This window comes from Cinclus cinclus, chromosome 12 (assembly GCF_963662255.1).
Source record: "Cinclus cinclus chromosome 12, bCinCin1.1, whole genome shotgun sequence".
NCBI lineage: Eukaryota > Metazoa > Chordata > Aves > Passeriformes > Cinclidae > Cinclus > Cinclus cinclus.
In genome coordinates this window covers 11,381,175-11,406,694 of record NC_085057.1, presented here as the reverse complement: position 1 = coordinate 11,406,694, position 25,520 = coordinate 11,381,175, and the positions used below count along the sequence as shown (strand labels likewise).

The 25,520-nt window shown below is 36.9% G+C and overlaps 1 protein-coding gene across 1 annotated transcript in view; it reads right to left on the bottom strand.

The window, feature by feature from the left end:
- Positions 1 to 25,520, bottom strand: part of EEFSEC (eukaryotic elongation factor, selenocysteine-tRNA specific) — a 119,782-nt gene that overhangs the window by 54,817 nt on the left and 39,445 nt on the right. Inside the window, exon 5 of the mRNA XM_062500584.1 lies at positions 672 to 1,313. Coding sequence (XP_062356568.1) covers positions 672 to 1,313 — 642 coding nt within the window. The remainder of the gene's footprint in view (positions 1 to 671; positions 1,314 to 25,520) is intronic.

The window sequence follows — 25,520 nt, the reverse complement described above, 5'->3', positions numbered from 1 at the left end:
CTACACTGAGATAGGTCAAACACAAGCACAATCGGAGATGATGATGATTACCTGTGTGACATCGAAACAACATGCATTAGGCACAGTTTAAGTTCTCCATGTCATGAACCTAATTTCAACTTCAACATCCTATCACTTGTAGGGCATCCTGTAGGAAATTTCTTTTTGCCTACTAAAATAAATGCACTTTTTTATTAAAATGTAAAGATACTAAAGAAATAATTACTTGTGTTTCTTGTGTTATTCAACCAAATCCTACTTTGTTTTCCCCTGTTTTTACATTTTCAATGTACTGCAGACTGTGTAAAATACATCAATGGAAACCTGGAAGTTTTGTCACTCAGGAAGGTGCACAAAGCCAGCTCTGGGTGGAACACACTGAACAGACTCCAAAAGGATCAGTGAAAAGACAGCACCAAATTACTCACAACTGGATTGCACTGAATAAACCAGCCACTTTAAACAGTGATTTCTATTTGCAAGCAGACCAGATGTAATATAGTGGGTAATACAAACATTAGAAAAAACTGTGTAAGGGCTCTGGAACATAGCAGTGACAATTTTGACAATTCTGTCAAAATTCTGTCTAGCAGTGACAATTCTGTTGCCCACCAATGTATGTACAGGACCAGTATTTTCAGTTCCATACTTAGCACAGAGAGACAACTTACCCTTTCCACTTGTCCTTCTTTGTGCTTCTGTTTGTACACTTTCAGCTTTGGAAGGAAAGTCTCTGTGTAGTTCTTGTCCTCCATGCCTTGAAGCAATACCCCATGGAATGCCAGCCTGCAGGTATTAGCATGAATATCTGTATCCAACTTAGAGCCAATCACAAGGCACAGTTTAGGACAAGTGACTGGTTTTTCAAACTCTAGCAAAGCCCATTGTTGTTTCGGGAGCTGGACTTCTCCTGCATGGTCATTTTCTTTGTTCTCCTCTGAAGAAACTGAGTCCTTGGACAAATATTCCTCTTGATAAAGATAATCTTTTTCAAAATCAAAAACATTTTCTTGAATTTCTTCATTGAAGTTAGCAGGGGCTGGACTGAAAAACATCACTCTTCCCATAACTGTTTCATGACCGACTGTGATGTGGAACTTGGCCTTAGTCTGAAGAGCGCCTCGAAAATACTGAATTTTCTTCAAGGAAATTATGGCAGCATGGATGGTCTGAAGTGAATCTGGGGTGCAAATTAAGCCTCGTTCCAGCAGTTTGGGATCAAACTGGGTCACACAGACACCTACTCTGTCACCCTGCATTGCACAAGTCACAGGAGTATGGAACATCTGCATGGACTTGACCCTCTTTGTCACCTATGGATAAAAGAGGAGCAAAAAGAATTAAACAATTAATTCACGTGAGTGCATCATAAGCACTCATATATGCTTATGTCACAAGATATCTGTGTATATTGTGATGTATCAGCCACACGACACCCTTCTGTCTTGTAACACAACCAACCTTCTGCAAGAGTCAACTCAAAGTAGAAAGCCAATAGTCTGAGAACTCCATCACTTAATGTTACCACATATTTGAGCCCCCTAGCTTATTCTTCTTCTGTTCATGAGACAGAAGATTATCATGTTAATATTTACATCATCTGTGCTGCAGTACCCACATTACTATCTGCAAATAATCCGATATATCCACATCATGGAATAGCTTTAACATACTCCCTCAAGCATCTACAGCATCAAAAGTATAGCACTACAGTACCCATCCATACACCTATGTGCCTGCTTTCCCACCTCTTCATGAAAATCCTTCCACACACTTCTTTGGCATGGTTGAATAAACAGTAAAATGTGCAGAGCAAAAAAAAAAAAAAAAAAACAAAAAACCACAAAAACTTGTAAAGTATTTGCACAGCACCAAGCACAATGAACTCTCATGAACCATCACTACCAAATAATCAGTAATACAAAAGCCCACTCTTTCCTAGTCTATATATATTCTATATATAAAAGAAAATCCTCAAAGCTTTCTTAGGAAGATTTGAATGTTCATGAACACATAGCTAGCATTGCTGTCACTAAAATGCAGGGCTCTGTATCTCAGGAATATTGTAGGAAAAGTGAAACACCAATCACTACTTATACTAAAATTTCCCAGATGCTATCAAATTTTGGCCTTAATAAACTTTCTATTGCATTACTTGTTTCAAGGATAGGAGGAGAATGAAATAAGCTTTTAAAGATCAGTATAGACTCAGCTTAATCGGACTAAACCAGTTTAGTTTAACAAGGATTCTTTTTTGGCTTTTTTTCTTTTTCAGTTCAGCAAACCATCACTCTTAATAAGTACCCCCATCACCTCAAGTTGCATGTAACCAAAAGTTTTTTCAGGTAATATGTTTATGGTGCCACCTGTTCCCTTTGTGCTAATGGTGGATGCTTGCATAGGTAACCACTCTGCTTCAAGTCCCTACATTAGATAGCTTTTAATACTGAAATATCGTCTTTGGCAACAACAAAAAAATTAGCTAAAAAGTTATTTAAATAAATTAGCTAAAATAATTAAATAAATTAGCTTTAAAAATTATTTAAATATTATGTACTCAGACAAGAGTCCTTAGTACAGAAAAGTTACAAACAGCATTTCTGAATGGCTGAAACCTCAACATTTAGATCCAAGAAATGTACTCTCCAAGAGAATGCTCAATTCCAGATAATTTTTTCACTATGCTTTTATCTATATGCAATAGATTATCCTGTGAGTGTGTACAGAACAACAACACTGCTAGGACAGATCTCAACACTCAGCATAATTTCTTCTTCCATCTCTCTTTACTTATCATCAATCCTACAGCTATCAAAAAGGTTCATGCCACATGTTACTGTGCAACTCTCAGCATTCAAGCCTTTACTTTCTTACTCAGCTGGAGCTATTCTCAAATCAATCTCCAACCATGTCCCTTAGGAGTCCATCTTCTAATCCCAGGACACCCATTTATCTTCTAACTCCTGAAAATAAAAACACAAAATATGCAACACCAATGAAGAGAATTCCAAGCCAAAAGACTGGACTCAGCAGAGCTGGGCTTCATCCTCATATGCCACACAGCTTCAGAGCACAGCATTTAGGCTGGATAATTCAGAACAGTCTAGGGAACTTTATTTTAATCACAAAACTTTTTACTCAGAAGTTCTTAGTTCTCAAAACATCAGTTTTTTTTTTCCTGTAGCTTAGCTGCAATGCATAGGTGGAAACAAAATGATGCTTTTCACATCCTCCTTTTCCACAAAACTTGCTCCCCTATATGGAGGACATCTCACTTGGCTCCAGATAATCTGTCTACACCTATCCACAACATCACCTGAATCAGAGGGGAGCAAATGGCAGAAACTAAGATCAAAATAGAGGAGCAGAAGAAATGTCTACTGGGTGAACTAAAACCTTAAGTAAAACAGAAAGAGTAACTCCAAGTAACTCAGAAAAAAAGTGGTCACAGGCAATATACAGAATGCTGTTTAAAAACAAAAATCTTGTATAATTATGATTTCCAAAAGGAATACAAATAAGACGCATGAGCTTCACCACTAAGAATATTGTTTGGGTTCCCTGAGCCTCTGGCTGCTAACCAAAACCAAAAGAAACACCCTGCTACAGATTATAATATTATTACAACATTTTTCAAATCAAATGCCACATCAATGCCTGTGAATTCCTGAGGAATCCACAAAATATAATGAGAAAGTTCAAGAGGTATGTTCATGTAAGAGAAAAAACCCTCATTAAAAATGCCTGAACCAAAGTAGTTTGTCACGATATTAACTAATGTCAAAACAGACTTAAAAGACCATTGTAAATACATGGTAGTTTCAGTTTCAAGCATTTCTGTACTCAAATATACATTCAATACCCCCTTAGCTAAACCTCCTGGACAATACTAACCATATAGATAAATTGGATAGAAACAATTTAGCATTTACCTCCAGCTTTCTATTGACTTCCAAGATTGTATTTATAAAGGCTAGAAGTAGAGGGGCTTGAATCAAACCTTTCCTTCTTTCATCCACTACCCTCCTCCCTTTCCAGTTTCAATCATTCTTACAGTTGCAACACAGTGATACAAGTGATGTTTAACAGCTTCAAGAAGAAAAATAAAACATAAAAAACACAAAGCTTTTCTACACGTAAGTGTTTCAAAGACATTACAAGCACTACAAGAATGAAACTGCCATACAAGAAGTACCAGCCCAAACCATTTTGAAATACTTCTGTGACTTCATATGATAATATTGGCAGTAAATCTTTCCTTTTCTACAACCATGGATGGGCTCAATAAATTGGCAAGAACTAAGGAATCTTCCAGCACTGTCCCTCTTCAAAACAAAATTTGCACCAGAAGATGCACAAGAGACCTGTCCAGTTTACTATTTTAAATGAAGTCACAAAGACTTCATTAGTAGTACTCCTGTTTATAATATTATTTTTCAGAAATTACCCACCTAAACAGATTAATGAAAGTATTACAGAAACACACTATGTATATTAATTTCAAGTATCTGTAACAGAATTTAGAAAACATTTACGAATAAAAAGTGCAATTAGAAAACACAATTGTGTGTATATACTCAGAACACATATTGGCTTTTAATTAGGCATCCATGGAACTTTCCTCAGTGTTATGCCTCCTCTTTCCTCTTAAATGAACTCAAATGATTAGGCACATCTGACATGCAGCCCATAAACAGTGATCAGAAGGAAAATGAACAAGCACTTTAGAAATATTCACTTCACATGATTAACCTTTTTTCATTGGGATTTACAGTTCTCAACCCCAGCATGAAGAGCTGGCTTGTATCAGAATACAAGGTGTGTTGTGCCACGTGGCTCAGTGTTAAACTATATTAAATACACAATACACAATCATAAAAGTACCACTTCCTATGACAAAAAGCCTGCTGTAATTCTTATGTGCAAGATAAACCTTGCAGTGGAGTATGAACACAAAAGTACTTTCCAGTATTGAATGAGGCTCCTATTAACACATTGGCTCATGATCTTCACAGTTTCAAATGCCAGTTCAAGAACAGTTTGGATCCTGACTAATTCTCTTTCAGAAAAATTATCCTAATTGAAAACAAACACATTGAAAATTTGCAGAATCACATAAATATCCACCCACCCCACCCTCTCAACCAAAGCACATCCTGGCTGTGCTCACCCAGAGCTCTAAGAATCACCTGATTTCCTCTCAGCTGGGTCTGGCTTTCAGACAGATCTGCCTGTGCTCAGATACGAGTAGGAAATAACATTGCATCACTCAACCTACTGAGAATCACCACTTCATGCTCATCTATCCAGCACCCTGCCCATTATTTCACCAGCCCAACTCTATTGGCTCTAATTAGTATCTATTATTGTATCCGAAGTTCCCATAAACCTATCAGAGGAAGAACACATTCAAGCCCATTCCTTTTTTCCTCTCCTGTTCTCGGTGCCAGAACTGTCAAAAGAGCACACAGCAGAGTTATCTTAATTCACCATAACCTCTGTTCCAAGAGCATAAGCTTTGTAGGAATGAGAATCTGACCAGAATACAGAGTGTAACTGAGGGGTGGGTTAGATCACCCAAAGTGAGTTGGAGTTGCATCTCCTTCAAAAGTTCAGACATGGAACCAGCAGAGAAGTGAATCAGGTAGTTGGTCTGCACCCACTGTATCGAATAACAAGAGCCAGAGTAGCTTTAAATCACTGATTTCCTGTTTTCTGAGCAGACCATGAACATCAGTACAGTATTTCATTCCATTTCACTCTGATCCTGACTGACAGAGACATTTGCCCATGATTTAAAATACTCCAAATGCAAGATTTTTCTTCAAGAGGCTCAAGTACATGAGTAAAATTCATCTTTATTTTGTCTAGCCCTTAAAATACAAACCCAGAAGCACTGAAAAGGGTGCAATTGACCCCCAGTATTAGATTTGTTTCTCTTATGAATATCTAGTTTCCCTATGTAAGAGATCCCTACAAGCTATAACAGAGTTCTAAGCTTTCACATATTTTCTTTAGCTCTACAGCCAGGAGTTGAGGCTGGATCACTCAGTCCACATCTCTAGCACCAGAATGAGGTAAAATACTTCAGAACACTGTCCTGAGCAACAGGAATTTGTAACTGAGACCAGCTATGACAAAGATCTTTGGCATTTCTTTGCATTTATTCCAAGCACCCCATTTCAGGTCTCAAAACGTTGTCTGGAAAACAACTTCTATCTTCTATATTCCATGAAAATTACACAAGGCCCATCTTAGCAATCACCTGAAAGTGGGAAAATTAGGTTTTCAGACACAGAAAGTGAACAATATTGAGTGCAACTTTAGAGTGAAGGTTTTACTGCATGTGGACCATGCAGGTAAACATGGAGAACTTGGATACCATTACAAAAACTTTGCTAAGAAATTCACTCACATTTTGTTTTCCTGTGGCACAGGGGATTTGATTATATGTCAACATATAAATCAAGAGCCACATGTTGAAATCTTACATCATTTGCAGAGATTTGCTTCCTGTTTTAAATTTTAGCTTGTATAATCAGATTAATGTTCCTTAAGCATTATGTAAAAAGCCATAAAAAGGGTGAGAAAAGTTTTTATTCAAATGTAGATTTTAAAACATAACACAGAAATCAAAAGCACCCAAACAGTTCAGCCCTTGAGATCAACAAATGTATCCAATATATGAGAACCCATTATTTTAAGACCAAAGGAAAAGCCCACTAAGATTTTCAAACCAGTTTACTACAGACTAATAGAAAACAGGATACAGAAAAAGTCCATTAATGACTTTTTGCACGGATATGTCAGACCACTTTTTCTTTTATTTGTCCAACTCCCATTAAGTTATCAACCATATGCCATTGCTCATCTCTTCTTTAGATAAAAACCTAGCCATCCTGCTGCCTCTCAATGTTGTGAGTGCATCCTTCTGATATGAGATACAGCAATCATGCTTCCCTGTAATGCTGATGAGAAACTGTAAAGTTAATAATTAGTCTCGATGTTAGAGAAAATACTGATTATGAGTGCAGTATTTTTAAAAAGAATATGTATATGCATTATAAAAAATTACCCCACTTCAAATAGTAAGGACTCCAACAAGTTTCAAAATAAAAATCACAGCTCTTAATGACTGGGCTCTGAAGTGCATCTTTAAATTTACATTGAAAAAAGAACTGAAATTAAGAAAGCACCATTTCAGCCCCAGGGTTTAAAAATACACCAAGTGCAAGCCTACCTGAATTCAGCACCCTAGCAAGAAAAAACACCCTTGAGAAGTATAACCTGGCTATATATTGTAGCAAAGTGCCAAACACATGAAACACCACCTCAGTATCATCCAGAAGTGCATCTTTATAAGCAGAAGGGGAGCAGCAAACTCCCAACTGCGTGACCAATATGCATCCCATACCTGCCACTTTTGAAAGCAAGAACTTCCTTCCTCCCTATTATTCTACTATAAATTCAAATGAAGAATAAAGTACCTCATCTTCTCTCTTCCAGCATCCTCTCTTGGTGGTCAGAAGATACCAAACTACGCTGGCCTCTTGTCTGAAAGGCAACCACAAAGGCTGAAAACTTTTATTTTTCAGTCAGCCTGTGTTTAAGCACATCAACTGCAATGAAGCAAAGCTCCAATTCAGACATAAAACTGCTCTCTACATTAAGCAGATATTTTTTATAAATTCTCTTCTAAACATGAAGAATGTCAAATTCTTTGCTTTATGAGGGATGGCAAATTGCACAGACGAGCAAGCAGACATGTATTCAGTGAAGCTGGCAAACCACTCCTGCACAAAAGCATTAAAAGGACATATGGGCTGTGAAAGCACAAGAGAGCAACAATGAGCCATCAGAAATAAAATGTCACATCCTCCACTGAAATAAAAAAAAAAAACTTTTATTTTAAGAAATAATGTACCAAGCATTTTCTAGATTCTCTGAGATGCCTTTGTGGTTCATGTAGTAACTAGTTAATTCCAAAATTTTATTCAGGATTTCAAAGCAGCATAAAATAGAGATAAAACAGGAGGTGTCAATAGTACAAGAGCTGTCAATAATACATCACTGAACAGCAAATCACATAATGTAAACTGCCCACTGCTCAGGCTGTGGAGAGCCTTCTCTTCTGAGTCAACATCACAAGAACAGCTAAGACCAGCTACAAAGAGGAGAAACCTCAAAAGAGTCAGAAATAATTCCAAGTTCATAAGTTGCAGTGAGATCATGTGGCTTAGCAAAAATTTGCTGGAAGACCTTGAATATTTCTAGAATCTATGACTTCTGCAGGGCCTCACCTCCATGTGGGAAAGGAATATAGCATCTGGAGAAAAAAAAAGTTATTTCATATTGAATGATTCTTTTAACTCAATTTTTTTAAAGTGAGTTTTATAAGGGCATTCACCATATGACCACTGTGGTGCTTATGTAACACCACACACGTGCTATCAGATTTTATTTAATATATTTCTCCTTCTGGATAAAATAACACCAGAGCCTGAAGAGCTTGTGCTGCAACACTGCAATAAAGCAATATAAAAGGGGATACTAAAATCCATTTGGGTTATTTCCTTTCCCAGCATCTAAAATATGACTATGCACCCAGTAAATAAAGAAGTAGGTCAATGACCTTACTCATACTACTCCACTTCAATGCCATAATTTTAATTTCTATTACATGTATGCTATATTCATGCAGACAGTCCCAAATCAAAAGATTAAGATTTTGAGGCTAAACTTAAGTGACCTTCCGTGCTTAAGCAGTCTCCTCTAGCCTTTAAATATATAAGCCCAAATTTTTTTCAACAGAACCTTATCTAACCCATGTACAGGTTGGACAAATCTCACTGAACAACAACAACAACAAAAAAACAAAACAAAACAAGCAAAAAAACCACAACCCCCCCCCCCCCCCCCAAAAAAACCCCAAAAAAACAGTCCTCTACTTTCTTCTCATAACTGAACTGCCCCGAATTCATTATTTACTGTAAACCATCAAATTCCCACCGTATTACATGTAGGCTAACTTACTGGAGTATTTATTTGGTAAACTCCAGTAACCCTGTCACCCTTGTGATATAACATGGTATTATACCTCATTGCAGATAAGCTCAACTGCATCATTTGTCACAATCTAAATTCTCAAGGAAAAAAAAACAACGTCCACTTTTTAAGTGGAAAAGGCTAATTTTTCAGAATTTTTCAACTTTCCTCATCCACAACAAAGCTTCCAATAGACTTAACCATTTCAGGTAACTTTGAACTCACACCAACCCCTCTGAATCCATCCCATCCCATCCCAGCTGCCACACGAGAATGTTGTGAGAGATGTTGCCCAAACCCCTCTCAAGTCATGACTCCTCCTGTCTCTGTTCTGCCCCAAAAGACAATCAGGCTGTTCAAGCACCTTGCAGCATTTCCCAGCAACACAAGTTCTTAACACACTCCTTGGCTCCCACCCCTCACCTCTGCCAAGACCCACTGCACTTTTATTTTCTCTCTGCTTTGCCTCTACCAGATTTGGGTGATTTTTTTCACACAGGAGAGGACCATCTCCCATTTTAATCCTCTGGCTAAAAGAGCCTAACAGCTACGCACATCAGACAGTAGGAATGTAGGAAGGGAACAGACCCCTGGATCTGTGGAAGGATGCAGAAGGCAGACACCTACCATAATCCTTTCATCTCAAAATGACTAAAATATCTCAGGGCTTCAGAGATTTTTTTGTAACAAGAAATGAACATTAAGATGTCAAGTATCCTAAATTAAGTGGTACTGCATGTGCCACCTAACACTACAGTTGACAAAGTATGCATTTTAAAAGCATGGTATAATGCCAGTGAGTTGAGTAGCAAGTATCTATGCAGAGAATGTCAGACCTATAGTAAAACTATGACACAGAAGCAGCTTAACATTTACATTCCAATTAAAATTTCTGCAACTTATCAAAAATATTTCAATAAAACATTTTTCAAAGAAAAAAAAAGAAGTCAAAACCAATGCAAAATTATAGGTTAAAGAAAGGCTGTCTGGAATTTTCTTCTTCCAACAAATTCAGAACAAACTGAATTTTTTTTTTCAAATAGATTTAGGTTTAGAACAATAATAATACTTTTATCTGAAGACTTCAAAGTCACATGCAAAAAAATATATCGCAGTAAACACAGGGTTGAAGGTTTTATAGAATTTCTACTTGCCTTTTTTTCCCCTTCTTCTTTAAAAGAAATTTGTTTACTACCAGTCTTTGAAAAGCATAAAAGGGAGGAAACTATAGGGAAAAGAAGTAAAACTTTTACGTGTAAGGAACACTTAGAGCTTTGTGAGAAGGCTGGTTTTGACAGAATATGCAACATGTAGCCCAATGTGAGTAATATTATATCTCAAATAAAAATCTGCCCATGAATATACATAATCCAAAAGGTAATTCTCCCAATCTCTGAAATGTAATAGAGCCACTCTAGATCACTGAGGCATGAATATTTACTGTATTCAGGCTTTACTGCTCTCGATCTGGGTTCAATTTTGCAAATTAAAATGAAGGCTCTGTGGATAGAGAGATTAAAGAAGAGCATCCTAAAGCCTGCCTGTTTCCTTGGTGTGGTAGCAGTGATCTGGTTACCCTTCTGTTGGGTTATTTCTTTTTACTTATTGGAGTAGTTCAAAAGCAATTGAGAGTGGAAAAGGAGGTCATTTTTGGGTCACAACCTTAGAGTTAAAGGCTCACTAAGGAAAACAGAGTGAACATAAAGTTGCATTTAAAAATAAAACTTGCAATGAAAAATAATATTTTCAACTCTTTTCACTTCTATTTTGAATGGCCAGCGGGAGAAATAAGAAAAGCTGTTTTGCTCATTTCTTTCTCATCAACAAAGTTTTTCTGTCCTTTCTCTAAAATAAGCCTGTTAATAGAAGTCATGATTTATACAAAATGAACCAAAGGTGATGAATAATTACTGAGAGATCTGGTAGGCTTCATTAGCTATGGCAAACGTTAACATTAATCGTGATGATTTGTACATCTTCTAGGAAACATTTGGAATATAAATACAGCAGCACTCGGGTGCAGTATAGCAAACAAGCAAACACAACACACACAACAGTACAAATCAAATGACACAGTGCTACTCCTGCTGAATTCCTTCTACTAATTACAATCAAAACAAAGACTACCTCTGCTAGGAAAAGAAAAGAAAAAGGAATTAATTACGATCAGACAAGTATTTTTCAAAATACTTTTTAGTTTACGAAATAAGAAACAATTGGCATACAAAATCTTTATAGCTTTCCCTCGAGGCGGGATTTTTTTAGTGGCAAATTTTAAAGAGTTCAACTGGTAAGCAATTTTCTATTACAAGTCAGTAACAGTGATTAAGATTAGACGAGTAAATTTATATCCTCTGCACTTCTGCAAGTCCTTAGGATATTTGCAAAATCTAAGCAGCTAAGTCTAGAGTAAAGAACAAATGGATTTATCCCTATCACCTTGGCAAATTATAGTAAGCTATTAAAGGAACAAAGCAGTACAGTGAAAAGTTTCATGCAGCAAAAATAAATTTTAATGCAAAGATACCTGGTAAAAAAATGTCAGGTTTACAGTAATGATTCTGATTACTTCATTCAAATGTAGCCAAGGAAAAATGGAGGTAAAAGGTCAGAAAAATGAATGAAAAAGACTGGGGAAAGAATGAAGATACTCCCTCTTCTGAACCTGGAAATGAAGTCAAAATATAGTCATCATCAGGTAACAAAAACTGCATTTACTATATAGAGGTGCCATGTGATAGCTCATGAAACAAGAAATTCACACTTTTTTGCTTCTGAGCTACGTCATGGTACCAAAGGGTTACTGTGCTTTGAAACCTTCACCAACAGCCTTGCTAAACATTTAATATTTTTCTTTCTGCTTTCTTAAAGGCCCCAGATGTGTTCTTGCAGATCAAAAGAGACCAACTTATAAAGTTAAACGAAATCAAGGGCTTTTGTTCCGAGGCATCATTGCTGAACTAATTATTCCTGGATGTTGTTTAATGAAATAGCAGTGCCATATATTAAAAGAGTTAACAGGATGAGTTGCATGAGTTATAGGAAAGGTCTGATCTGGGATTATAAATTTTAGGTTTTCTTCAAAGGAGATGAAACAAACTACTCACAACTCCCCAGTCCTTTCTGTCACTGAAAGACTGAAATAAAAGAATCCAAAAACGTATGAAAGTTGAAATACCATTCTACATATTTACCCTTCCCTGAATAATAGAGAACTAAAGATGGGGGAGTTAAAAAACCTCCTGAGATTCTCTGAGATGGGGAAATGAAGATCTAAGTTACCCTGTCCATTACCTGAATGCCACAAAGCACAAGTTAAAATAAATATTGGTAAATCTTACAAAAAACTTCATTTTAGACATACACATGCAAAAAAAAAAAGAAAGGACTCCCATCTTAAAGCGACTCAACACAAATAGTTCCAAGAGCAATTAAGTATATTTATTATCAGGGAAAAAGGCAGGAGGGTACGTAGACAAAGAGGTATTCCAGCATCAAATTATTAGCAGAACTAGATCTTTTACATTATTCTGCACTCCCCAACTCCATTACTATTTTTGGTAAAACGCATATTTAACTATACAGTTACCTTACTGAGAGAAACAAAAGATCCTTAAGATCCCCAAGGACATCTCAGGCTAGGAAGGCAACTTTTCACTCTTATACATTCAGACAATAAACACTTTACTTCCCTACTGATAGTCTCTTCTGTGTTTGTATTTTACAGCCTGACACAGGCCAACCCAACACTTGACACCCAATTAACAGACCTAGGAGCTGGAGGTCCGTATATTGATCACACTAAATGGGATTAGTGTGAAATAAAAAGTTCAAAGGGTCTTGACCAAACTTCACCACAGCCCAGCTGTGACAGCTGCTATGAATTTGTGTATCCAGTGCCTCACATTTTTATTAAGAGGGTTCTGGTGCACAAGAGTTTGCAGTAGCCTGTGAGATCACGAAGGTTCACTAACAATATCAGGCTCTGTAACAGTAGTGACTGACCAAAGAAAAAATCCTCTTGCTTGTTTGCATAGGTCTTTTTGATTAACTCATGAAAAGGGCCCTCACCTCTGATACAACAAGCATTTACAATAGACAAAGAGTTGTGACTTCTCTGCCTCTCAAGGACTTGTTAACTGCTATGGAAGAGCTGTCCAATATGAAAAACCCTAGATTTGACAATAAAAGAAGTAATTCCCTACACATGCTGCAAGCACACCTACTATATTCAGACAATGACAGACAGGAGCTGTATCCAAATGACAGAAGTACAAACTATTTAATCTTCTAAACACCTCTGATCTTCTATTATCCATTTGCCTAAACCATTCAACTGTCATCAGGTGAATAAATATTTGTACATTTTGCACACAGGCATTTCTTACTAGCAGTCCTATTGACATGATTTCTTTAAACCTGCATCAAGATCCAAAGACATTACTATCACTATTAATAACTATCATCAGCATATTTTATTATTTCTGAGTACCAATGAAAATCCATTTCTTACTTAAAACAAGCAGCCTCATTTTCCAGTATCAAGTATTACAGACACCTGTAACAAACATGGGAAATCCAGTGCAACTCAGGGTACAAGCCCATCAGGCAAAGATGTGCAAGTACCACTGAGGTGCAGTGAATGCTCAACAGGATTCTCTTGGTTAATACAATGTTTACCAAAATCTTCACCATAAACTATGAACAAAATGCTGTTTTGCTTTTGTGGGTGTTTTTATTTATTAATTTGTTTTAGAACACACAATAAGAATATGTTCTAAGAAATATTGGTTCTGGGAATTTATATATCAATGATAAGGAAACAGTCATCAGTCAGGAGAAAGAGATGGTAAACAGTTGCCAATTTATAAATTATTTTAATCAATTATGGGTCTTTTAAAAAGAAGCCAGATGTGGTCCATAAGGAAACCTTGAAAACAGGCTCACTGGGGTTGCAACATGCATGTTTAACAGAGGAGACAGATTCAGAGCCATCAGCAAGAACAGCTGACAGCAAATCACCAAGGACAGAAACTTGGTAAAAGTAACGGGGGCAACTTGAAACCAATGAAAGAAAAGTAGCCTGTTGGAACATAAAGGTATTTCACAGAGTAAAGAACAATTCTTTAAGTGGTATTGCAGGACACCAAAAAACAGCTTTTTGTTTTCTTTTTGTATTTTTTTTTTCCTATGCATCTCTCTTCTGCTCAATTTCTTTCTTCACAGAATCTGTCACTTTCTGTCCTTTGGGTCTCAGGACTGTAGCTGCCCAGTCACACCTGCTAAGTCAACCTTCACTAAAATGGCCAATGACATTTCAAAGTACCACAATTAGGCTTCAAAATTCACATTCCAGGACTGCAAGATGGTTTCATGTATTACTGCTCTGCCTGCACTCAAGACTGGAAAACTGCAACTGCCACTCCCTCCCAAGTCCTGAAATCTAGAACCTTTTATTTTAAAATTAAAATTACATGTAATCCAAAGTGTCCAAGCCACAAAAAATTCTGAGAAGACTGAATCCAGTCCAAAGAAGGTTATCTAGCCTATCCAGCAATGCAAAAATTTTTCATTATTAGAAACTAAATAGCTAGGGCTGGGTGTTTGGATTTTCTTTTTTGTGGGGTGGGGGCAGGACAATGTATTTTTAGACATTTCATCAGATTTTTAGAAGTACTTCTCCATGATCAGGCTTCCTTAACTGCAGATTTTTTTTCATCATAGTCACTAGCTCTCATAGCTCCAATATAGCAAAAAGCACTGTGCCTTCCGATGTTATCAGTTTATTTTGTCTGTGTTAAAAGTTGCATTAATGGTCATCTACAGTAAACAGAAACATAGAAGACACATCACAGTGAGACTGCAACATTCAGTTACCTGGAGACTGCACAAGGATTTAATTTAGGATGCACTGTCCCAGTCGTGTATGAATTTTCTAACACGATTCAAGGGGCTTGAAAAGAAAATACTATTTCATTGGAAGTGACTGAGCACATTTTCAAAGTAAAATGTCTACCAGAAAAACCTATGATTAAGTCCAGAGTGAATCTGAAACTAAAAATCTACCACATCATTCGAAAGAAAAACGTCAGTGTTAGAAACTCTTGCTACAACAGCCAATGCTCATTAGAGGAAATTAAGTCAGCAAGTTGGTAGAACTGGTGGAAGTTTTATCACTGTCTTTCAACAGCAGGAGTGCAGGAAAGATAATTTAAACAGAGATGAGGCCAAAGATAAACAGAAAAATAAGAAAAGCTTTTAACTTGGCCAGTAAGCCAAGTTTCTCAAGCCTCTCTAAGGAAATCCTTGATTCAAACTGAAGGGACTGAGCTTCAAGAATCAGTAAAACAAAACTGAGAAAAAATATACATGCAATATTTAAGCATACATTTGTATCCCACTCTCTAGATTATATGTGTCACATATGTACATTTCATATTCCTTCACAAAATTAAATTTAGAGGAGAAAAGTTTTTGCATAGAGTTTGACAAAACAGTTGCCATTAGTCATTTAACAATTTCATTCTTCTGTCTTTCTTAAAAGGTAAAACATTACTGTATCACTGAAATATTCTCTGTTCAGCCATCATAATTTTCTGCATCCCCTTTGGATATAATATTTTAAAACTATGATAGTTTTTCCTCCCCTTTCCTAGCAAAGGTAGGTACCACATTGCCTTTGGGGTTTTTTATTTTACAAAAATGGGATAAATTGCACACATTGTTTAGAAAACGTCCCATCCCCTTTTTTAATGAAAATATTATTTAAAATCCCAAAAGGATGCTAATACTTAACAAAAAACATAGGGTTAGCTTATTAGGATACCTAGTCTGACAAGTTATCTAAGGCAAAGTCTTATTTCAGTTGTTTCAGAAGAAAAACATGAAACCCCAGCACCTTACCAACCACGCAACAATAGAAACAATATTGCAGTGAATTCCAGTCTAACCCTCAATAGTGGATTCCAGTTACCATGTTCACAGGAGAAGGAAAAATATTGACAAAATATAACACCATTTTCCAGGTGAAGCAGAGAATGCTGCCACAGAAAACATTGCACAGATGTAAATCTACAAAGAAAATCAGGTTCCCACTCAAACTTCAATCTTTTTAGTCTTGTTAGACCCCTGGTACATGAAGGGATGAGCTCTCACTATGCACAGAGACAAGGGAATGAAAAAGGGATGCTCATGTGAGGTTTAGCAGCAAATAAATAGCTTTGCTGTTATAAATTTTAGTAGAAACATTATTAGTTAAATTTAGTGGGCTTTGTGGTTTAATATACATTCAGCACAAGTCATTTTTCTACAAGCCTTTGGCTCCATCTGCTGACTTTTAATATTAAAAATAATTGACGAGGTTGAAAACGTTCATGTTTTTGGAACATGTAAATCACCTACATTTTTGTAAGTGTGGTTCAAAAAGTTCAACTAAATACCCCAAGTGTGTGGTCTTGAAAATTTGTCAGTTAAAATCACCTTGAAGCAACAACATTCCAGCTCTGAGGAGAAGGTACCTGAATGAGCTTTGGACATACAAGGGGTAAACAAGTCTTGCTTGGCAGACTGGCTGGAATCAGATTTAAACAACAGGTAGACATCTGGACATTTATGCCACAGAATCACCCAGCAATTAAGTACAAACCTGAAAAGTGAGATTCTGAGCAGACTAATAAAAAGACTCAAAAATCTATAACACAACCCTCGTGAGAGCTCATTGGAGACATTTGCTTAACACCTGCCTGTGCTGGTTTCAGCTTCTCCCATTTGCAGGGAGATGTCTGCTTCAAAGTAACTAAAGCTTGTTTTATTTATGAACAAATAGAAAAAGATAAATAACCCTGCAGGTTCAAAAGCACGCATATTTGCCTGTTCCAACTCTGATTTATTTTTCATTATTGCAGAATTCTGATCATTATCAGAGCACTACGAGCTCAATCTAGGTAGAATTGCCACATGAAAAATTGCATATGAGAAATGCATCTTATATGCTCTTTAAATGTAACAGGCAGAAAGCATTAGTCCCAAAATAAAACACATTTATGATACTTCACTGGCCTGTTTCACAATTAAACAACTAAATCCATCATTAAATCACAGCAGCCTGCTTTACATTAACACTGAGCTCTTGTGGCTGCAAATTATTTGGAGTGGTAACTGGGATAGTCGGCATCTCTGGGAATTTGTTTTCTTTTGTCACTTGAACTTTTAGTATCTGTATCAGAAAAACCTAACAACCACACACTCTCATGACCACCCCCCACAAAAAACCCCAACACACTCAACTTTCAAGTTCACTTTGCTGTGACATCTCTGTGCACTCTGAAACTTTCCTGTTACTATCAGTGCACGAGACACATTCAGCCTCTCAAATCCAATCCCACTTGTTGCCAATTGCTACATATGGAGAAGATTTTTTTTTCTTTTCACATGCTGTTCTTAGTTTCTCTATCAACCTATTGGCGTCGTAGTAGCTGACTTACAAACACAGGTAAAAAACAATAGATGGAATAATTATGTTGGCAAGGGGATTTAAACACGGAATGAAATCTTAACTTTGTTAAAGCTAAGATTAAACAGAATCTGAAACAGATACTAAAGCTCCATCTTTATCACAAAAAAGGCTCATTTTCATAGCTTTTTAGGAAAAAGCCTCCTCTGAAATGAAAATATAAAAATGCCTCTTAGATATAGCACATGCCACAGGTACTAAAAAGTTACTTTAAAAACTATTAAATGTATATAATGTCTCCTTCAGATCCAAGACTGAACCTAAGAATTCCACTACTTTAAAAAACTTAAAAACACAGAAATCCAAATTCTGAACAAAGATTACCAATGAATGTTAACAGCCTAAAAAACATTAGGAAGGTCTGAGACTCATTTCTACGTGGCCATGCTCAGATATAAGCACAGCTCCAGTAGGTTTAAAACCATATTTATGCAAATACACTGGGGAAAACTATCACCACACAATTGAGATTGAGGGATACATTAACAAAAACTTAAAATATGATCATATTTAAACATAAATCTAACCTGAAAATTTGATTCTTCAAATGTAGGAAAACAGCAAGAATTTCAGCATATACTTTAAAGCACTTCACATAACTATAAAAATTTAAATCACATCAATGAGCTCTCTGTCGAAGTGCATCTAAATCCTGACTCAAATAAAAAGCCCTGGTGTCAGCATCACTAGATGACATGGAAAAAATGAAAGGCAGGATTAAAACTTAATTTCTGAGCTGATCAGAAGGGACGTTGTCCATCAGGGAAAACAAAGTAATGTAAAAGAAAAAGCAGTAACACAATGTTTGATTTGCAGCATTACACTCAGTGTGCCAGAAAACGTGAACGTTATGGATTCAGAATAACATGAACTCAGCCCACTCCTCATTCTGGATATCTAACGGCATGTTTTTACAACTGTTTGTAATGAATGTGTCAGATGGACTAAGTCTTTCTTGTGAGTCACACCATAACCAGAAAACGATGCCTGAGCTTTTCTTTCTCTCCTGCTCCATTTAAATCTGACGTAAAAACTTCTTTGCCTAGCTCTTTTCCCCATATATGCACCTTCAAAGCATCATGCCAATACTGAACACATGAAACCCTTAGACAAGAATTAGAATCACTCTTACTTAAATAAACAAAACAAATAAAAAAATCCAAAACCCCCATCCTCCTGAAAATTAAAAAAAACCCCACAAACAAAAATGAAAACCAAACACCACAAAACCCTACAACCAAGTGAATAGAACCCTTATGTTCACATTATTTGTATGTTTTTACTAGAGAATTACTGTCATTTGCCAAAAATACTGCTTAATTTCCTGCCAAAATCATCCCTTTAAAAATTAAGAAAAAGCACCTCAACATTTCCAGTAATCCCCCAAATCAGTTCAGCATACATGTTTTACAGAGGTAGAGACTGCTAAAGCCACAACTGCCTTCCCTAAACATGTTCTCCTTACTCTTATTAACCCCACTCTCTCTATTCCCAACAGTAAGCCTCAAGTTGAAAAAAAAATCCCCCGTTCCCCCCCCAAAAAAGACTTTAAAATCTCCAAGGACCTCTCCAGAAGTGCAGCCAGAGCCTGTGATCTCAGCTCTGATCACCAGGGATGTGCTACCTACACAGAGCACACCTCAGGAAAGTGGATTTTAAAAATGGAAGTGCAACAAACTCCACAGAAAAAATGAGTAGGCAGTAAAAATGAAGATGAAAGCAAAGCAAAGACAAGTAAAGGGAAAGACCTGGAAAAAAAACCAAAAACTACAAAAGTGTTTGACCACAATTGTACTTTAGAAGTTTTGACTAATCTGATAGCTCTTTCTGCAAGAAAGAAAAGCAGACACTGGGATTTTTACTAACCCAGGAATTTTCCACCGTTTTCCTACTGTTTAGGGAAATACATGTCCAAGAAATAGTAACACACCAGAATAAATTATGTTGAACTTCAATCTTACGTAACATCTCAGATTCACCAGAGGGCTCAGAACAAGTTGGGGCCTCGCTCTGTATGCCTGTGTTGGAGAACCTTCTCCCCCTCCACCCATAAGAGATTAAAGACCTACCCTGGGGTGAAGATACCTAATAACCTCGTCCAGAGCCCAAACAACAGAGCAGCCCTTGACAAGACTGGAAAGAAGCATTAACATGAGGGTCCTTGCCACCTTAATACACTTTGTACACACTACTACTTTTCCCCAAACAAGATCATCATGTCAACAATAGGAAAGGAACATTTGAAACAAACACATGCTGTACTAAACATTATACCTGTTCAATAACCACTTGGACTCCAACTCTCTCCTAAGACCTAATGCAAAATAGTTCACAGTGGGATTTTCTGTTGTATTTCACAAAAATTTGCATTTAGACAAAACCAACTGGTGCTGCTCCGTGCTGACTCAAGGCCAAACTGGACAGTTATTTTATTTGTATTGAGCATTTATTCCAATCCTTTAGTAAAAACACATACTTCCAAGCCTCCCTTTTTTCTGTGGTTTCGTTTTGAGTGTTTGTGGTATACCTGCATACTCCTCACTCCCTCAAGACTTTAAATTGTTGTCAGCTCATCTCCACAAGCAGGATTGGTATCTTCAACTAGGCAAGAAAATACCTCATGAATAATACCCATATTTCAAAAATCAACTGATTCATAACAGTACATATTTTTTCCTTCTGCCACCATTTAACCTTTTGCAGTCCTATGTACCAGATACTGCACATCAGAAAAAAACCTCCTCTAGGCATGCTTAGCATAACAGTCAATTGAAATTCATTATATAATTAATATTAAGAAAAAGCAACTACAACACAGTAACTAAAATTAAGAAAACAAAAGCAAATAAGTTAAAGGAATACCAAGAAAGAGCAGAAAAACTTCTGAAGGCATTCTGAAGACCCACACAAAACTTACACAACAAACAAATTTCCAACTTCTTTTCCATACCTCTACCCCCTTTCAGTTGACGAAAAAACCTTGACAGCTGTATATATACACCAGGGTTATTTATTTCCATGAGTTAATCTGTTCTCATGGCTGATTTCTGCCACCTAAACTGCAGAAGGATTAAGGCCACCTCTGCCATTCTTCTGCAGAACCTATTACATACCCTACACACATATATTGAGAGAATATATCTTAAATACAGGTTGCCTGGAGAGGAACAGCTCAACTACTAAATCTTTCACAATGACCTGACAGTTTTTAAGTCTACAATTTAAAAATATATTAGCTACAGAGACTCTTTAAAAGGCTATTTGAGCTTTCCTTGTTATTCCTAAAGCGTGAAATGTTTATTCTTGATTATTTATTCATTAGTGGTGAAAGAAAGAGAAGTCAGTTTTATGTCATATGCTTTGAAGCTAATCTTTACTCCCATGAAGAGCCTGGGAGTTTGTCACTTTCCTTTCAGACAGTTGCAAATGGAAATCTGTATCTAGGCATTCGTATCATGTTCATCACAGTACTATCTGGGCAGCTAAACTAATTATAGCATTCCAGCTGATACTGCAAATATTGGCTCTCTCTAGTATTAACTTTTCCAGTTCAAGCTGCATCAACTATCATATCATGAAGTTATGGGAATATTTTAGTGAAAAGATGCATTTCACATTTAGTTTCAACAATACATGCTATCGTGACAGGCATATGATGACAGCTTCAGGTGATGAACTGAATAAACATTTGAAGAGCAAAGTAAATTCTCACATAATTTTCATGGCAGTATCAAAGAATAAAATGTAGAGAGTTCTCTAAGTGAAGCCCTCTTAGAAACACAGTACAAGGCATGATATCCAGAGGACTTCACATGGTGTTACAGCAATACTTCAAGAAAGTACTCTGGTAATAGAATAAATACAGATTTCTGGGCACTTATGGACTAATCTATTTTTTTCTGTCTCTGGGTCATATTTATTTTCAGCAGCATTGTTTAAGCAATGTTTTCAATATTCAGATCCTTTGCTTGCCAGTGGCCAGAACTGAGCAGAACTTTACAACAAACAGAACACAGCACAGTTAATGTGGCACTTGCTGAGCTGCTCTGCCTCCAACAGCCTCATCAGGAATTGCACTGTGTATGGATGACCAAGGAAGAAGAGTGACATTCCCTTCCTTCATTTTGGTTACTGAAATTTTGCCAAAGCCTCCAGCACTTGAATTTGAATATTTAAAACATGAGAGTTCTTCTCTGCCCTGACTAAGCCTTCTAATAAGGTTGCATTCCCAGCAGCAGTGCCATGTGAAGGCTGTGTGTACCATACAGGTCATCCTCCCAGTTGCTATTCAAGCATCCCACTATGACTCCTGCTCAAACAGTTTGTGTACCTGCATGTGGGTCTGTTTTCAATTAAACTGCATTGAGAACAATTCTACCTGATAAATTAAAATAAATAAAAATAAAGTCAATGACCTGGCAGCAGCAACGATTAAGCAAACAAGTTATGCAAACACAATCCAGCCATCCTTTGCTTTAAGGAGCTACCATAAAGTTAAATAAAAAGGGATTTGGATGAAACTCGTGATTACTATAGCAATGTCCATTAACTTAGTTTCAAACTGATCTTGAACCCCAGGTACACAAAGTCAAGAACACAACACTTGATCCCTGGAGCTGCAATGGTACAGTAGGGAAGATGCTACCTACTAAGCCCCAGGAAAACATGTGCCTTTTTGTTTAGCTGCATCTCAGTCACAGCACAAAATTGCAAGAGCAGATGAGAAAATCCAAGAAAAAAGTTTCTTTGATCTGTGGTATAAGTAGAAAAGACCAATCACTTTGAAGAGCAAACTGTGAGGCTGGAAAGGAAGCTAGAAACGGACGAAAAAAAGGCAGGAGAAGAAGTAGACTGAGCAAATAAAGGAAGTTGAGACAATATTAAAAAAAAAAAATCTAGAAGTCAGGAGTAATCTTGCTAGCTCATTAGATGCTTCGTTTTCTTTTCAACCTCATTTTAGAGTAACAAACCTGCATATTTGCTTATCCTCATGTGGTGCTGTACTAGAGTCAAACTGCTCACTCATGTAGCATACAAGAGCATAATTCCATTTCTCCATTTGTGGCACACTTGTGCACTGGGATTTGGAGGCTTTATCAGATCCTACAACCCAGTATGTTGGTAATTCCAGAAGAGCTACAGAATACTGAGCACAAGAGACTACAAATGTACATTACATCACCCAGCAATCTCCAGGAGTCTGAAGAGGCAAGTTAGTTGGGAGAATGCCTACATACATGGGGCAGCACATGGAGTCACCAGTGGAACTATCACACTTCAGTGCCAAGACCAGCCTCAGAACAACTCTGCCTGTATCATTTTCCTGTAAGTACAATGGTTCCTTCTTCAGCTCAGTTTCTTTCCCACCTTGTAAATTCTATCACAACTTTATTTTAGCTTTTCTAACAGTTCTCGTGGGACAAAATGTTTACTGAAATAGTGACAGAAAAAATGTATCTAAGAAAAGCATTCATCACATCAAATAAAATATGATTCATATCACACAGTGTTTTCTTCTACTTAGAGTTGAGATCATCTTGCATTATTTTTTCACTTTAAACCTACTAAAGAGTGTCCCAGTTCTTAGACACTAAGAGCTCTCTGCACTAGCTAACTATTTAGGCAAAATTATCTGCATGGCAATGGCACAAAATACACACTCCAAATTCATCTCATGCATTAACTGCTACAAGTCAGCAACGCAGATAACCCTGCACAAGCAAGCAGTGCTATGGAAATGCTGCAGAAGTTAAGTCTACCTTGGAGAGCAATATTATTTCCAGCAATGCTGCGTGTCCAGGTGGAGCCTTGATTCCCAACAGTCATTTCAAAATGATTTCAATAGACAGAAGCAACACAGAAGTTACAAATCTCTTCCTTTTCAGATTCACTGTAGGAAGAAACTCATATGCTTTGCCTTCCAATGGATGAGAAAAATTACCCAATCTTGTACCCCAACTGTCTCCATCTGGCAGGGAGCACAGGGTACACCTAGACCTCCAAGAAAAGCTGCAGATGAATTTCAGTATTTTAAGAGTTAATTGGCCAGCACTGACTAGGTCACTTTTCTGCCTACAGAGATCACATTAGACACACAAGTTCCAAAAATACAGTGTATGGTTTGGATTAGCACAGTTCAGGTTGGCTGCTCTCCCCTGGCTTCCTTCCCTTCTGCTTGGACCAAGTAGAAAAAAATTAAAAGCCCCACAACGTATATCAAAACTCTTTTCTATTATATATTATCCCTGGTCTTGAATGAAACAAACCTTAATGCACAAAGTCCTTTATCTTGCTCCCTCAATTTGCCTACATGATACTCAATAAAAAATTGCAAGTGATTGGAACTAAACATTGCACTTTGGTAACAGGTAGTGAATGAATAGCAACATAAAAATCTCTTACTGAACACTTTCATTCCTGAGGGGTTTTTTTGGTAAGTTGAAAGGTCTAAAGTTAACCACAATTTTGTATAGTTTTTAAATACAAACTTAAAATGGATGTTGTGCTTTGCAGTCTTCAGGTTTTATTGACTTTTTTTTTTCCTGAGGGCTTGGGGGTTGGTTTGGGTTTTATTTTAAATGTGAGCTAAAACAGAAATAAAAAACAAAACCAAAAAACCACACAGTGAAAAGTTACAAAACTGTACTTGAAAATGAGGGAGCTGATCTTCAGAAAAAAACTCAGCATCTGCTACTCTTATTCTCTTAAGAGATCAAGCCAAAAAGATTTGAGAAGTTTTTATTGCCAGATCTAAATTTCATTCCACAGGCACAGGATCAGATCTTTCATCCTTTACTTAACCACAAAGAACTGTGCAGAGCAGTTTTGTTCTTCCAAAACAACTGATAATATCCTAAATGGTCAAAGCAGAGTACTTTCCAGTATAAGCCAAATCCTGCATATTTTGCTTTTAAGTAATGCTACAGCGGATGCAAAACCAGTAGGATTCACAATCATGTTTTCTAGGAAAGAAGAAAATCTCCAAAAACCCATAACCCATGCTTTAGAAGCAGCAGGCAAATAAAGTTTAATTCTTGTGCTGAATTAAACCGCATGTATAACATTATGTTTATACATTTAATTTATTGCTTTAGGATTTAAGACTCTTGCATTTTTGCACCCACATCTTTTAATATGCCCCATAAACTACCTTTTCACAATTTTACCAGCTACATTTAGGTGACTCTCCCCCAACCCAATTCTCCAAACTGCCCTTCTTCACAGAATTCCAATGAAAAGAAAATGTTAAAGGCAAGCAAAACACCCTTCCCAGCAGAAGACCTGTTGCATTTGAAAGGATGTTTATATCAGTATTGGGCAAGAAAAACCCAAGCAGCACAGGAAGAAACAGATGTAGAAACAGTACTCAGACATTCTCTGAGAATATACAGCAAGGGCTCTCTCTACTCTCAGTGCTAGAAGCAGTCAACATTGACTGCAATTTGAAAGGGACATGCTAGGTGGCCCAAAGTGCTCAAAATGGTAAAAACAAAATCATCTTCAAGACTGAACCATGGAAGTCCATATACAAGTGTCTTTGTAGTCCAATTCCAGGGGGTTTGATTCAAGTTCGTTTTCTGAGATTTAAGCATCCTCTGACAAGGCTTAACTGTGCAACTCTGATTGTGCAGAAGTCCTTAAATAAACTACAATTAGTTCTTACTACATGTATATACATACTAAAGCTCACTAATCAGAGGTCCTGGGACATCAGATAGACTGAAGCACTTACATGGACAAAAGTAGATCTCTGTTACAATTTTATTAGCCGCAATGGTTTGAAGGAAATAGTCTTGCAAATATTACTTGAGTTATTCTATCAGACAGTGGAGTAATTTCTTTATTGTACTAGCCATAAAAGCGACAGAACATTTGCCAAAACACAGACCAAGGTTATCTAGCCAATAACAAAAAGCTTAGAAGAAAACATCTCTTTTCATATGATGAAAGCATATGAAGCCAT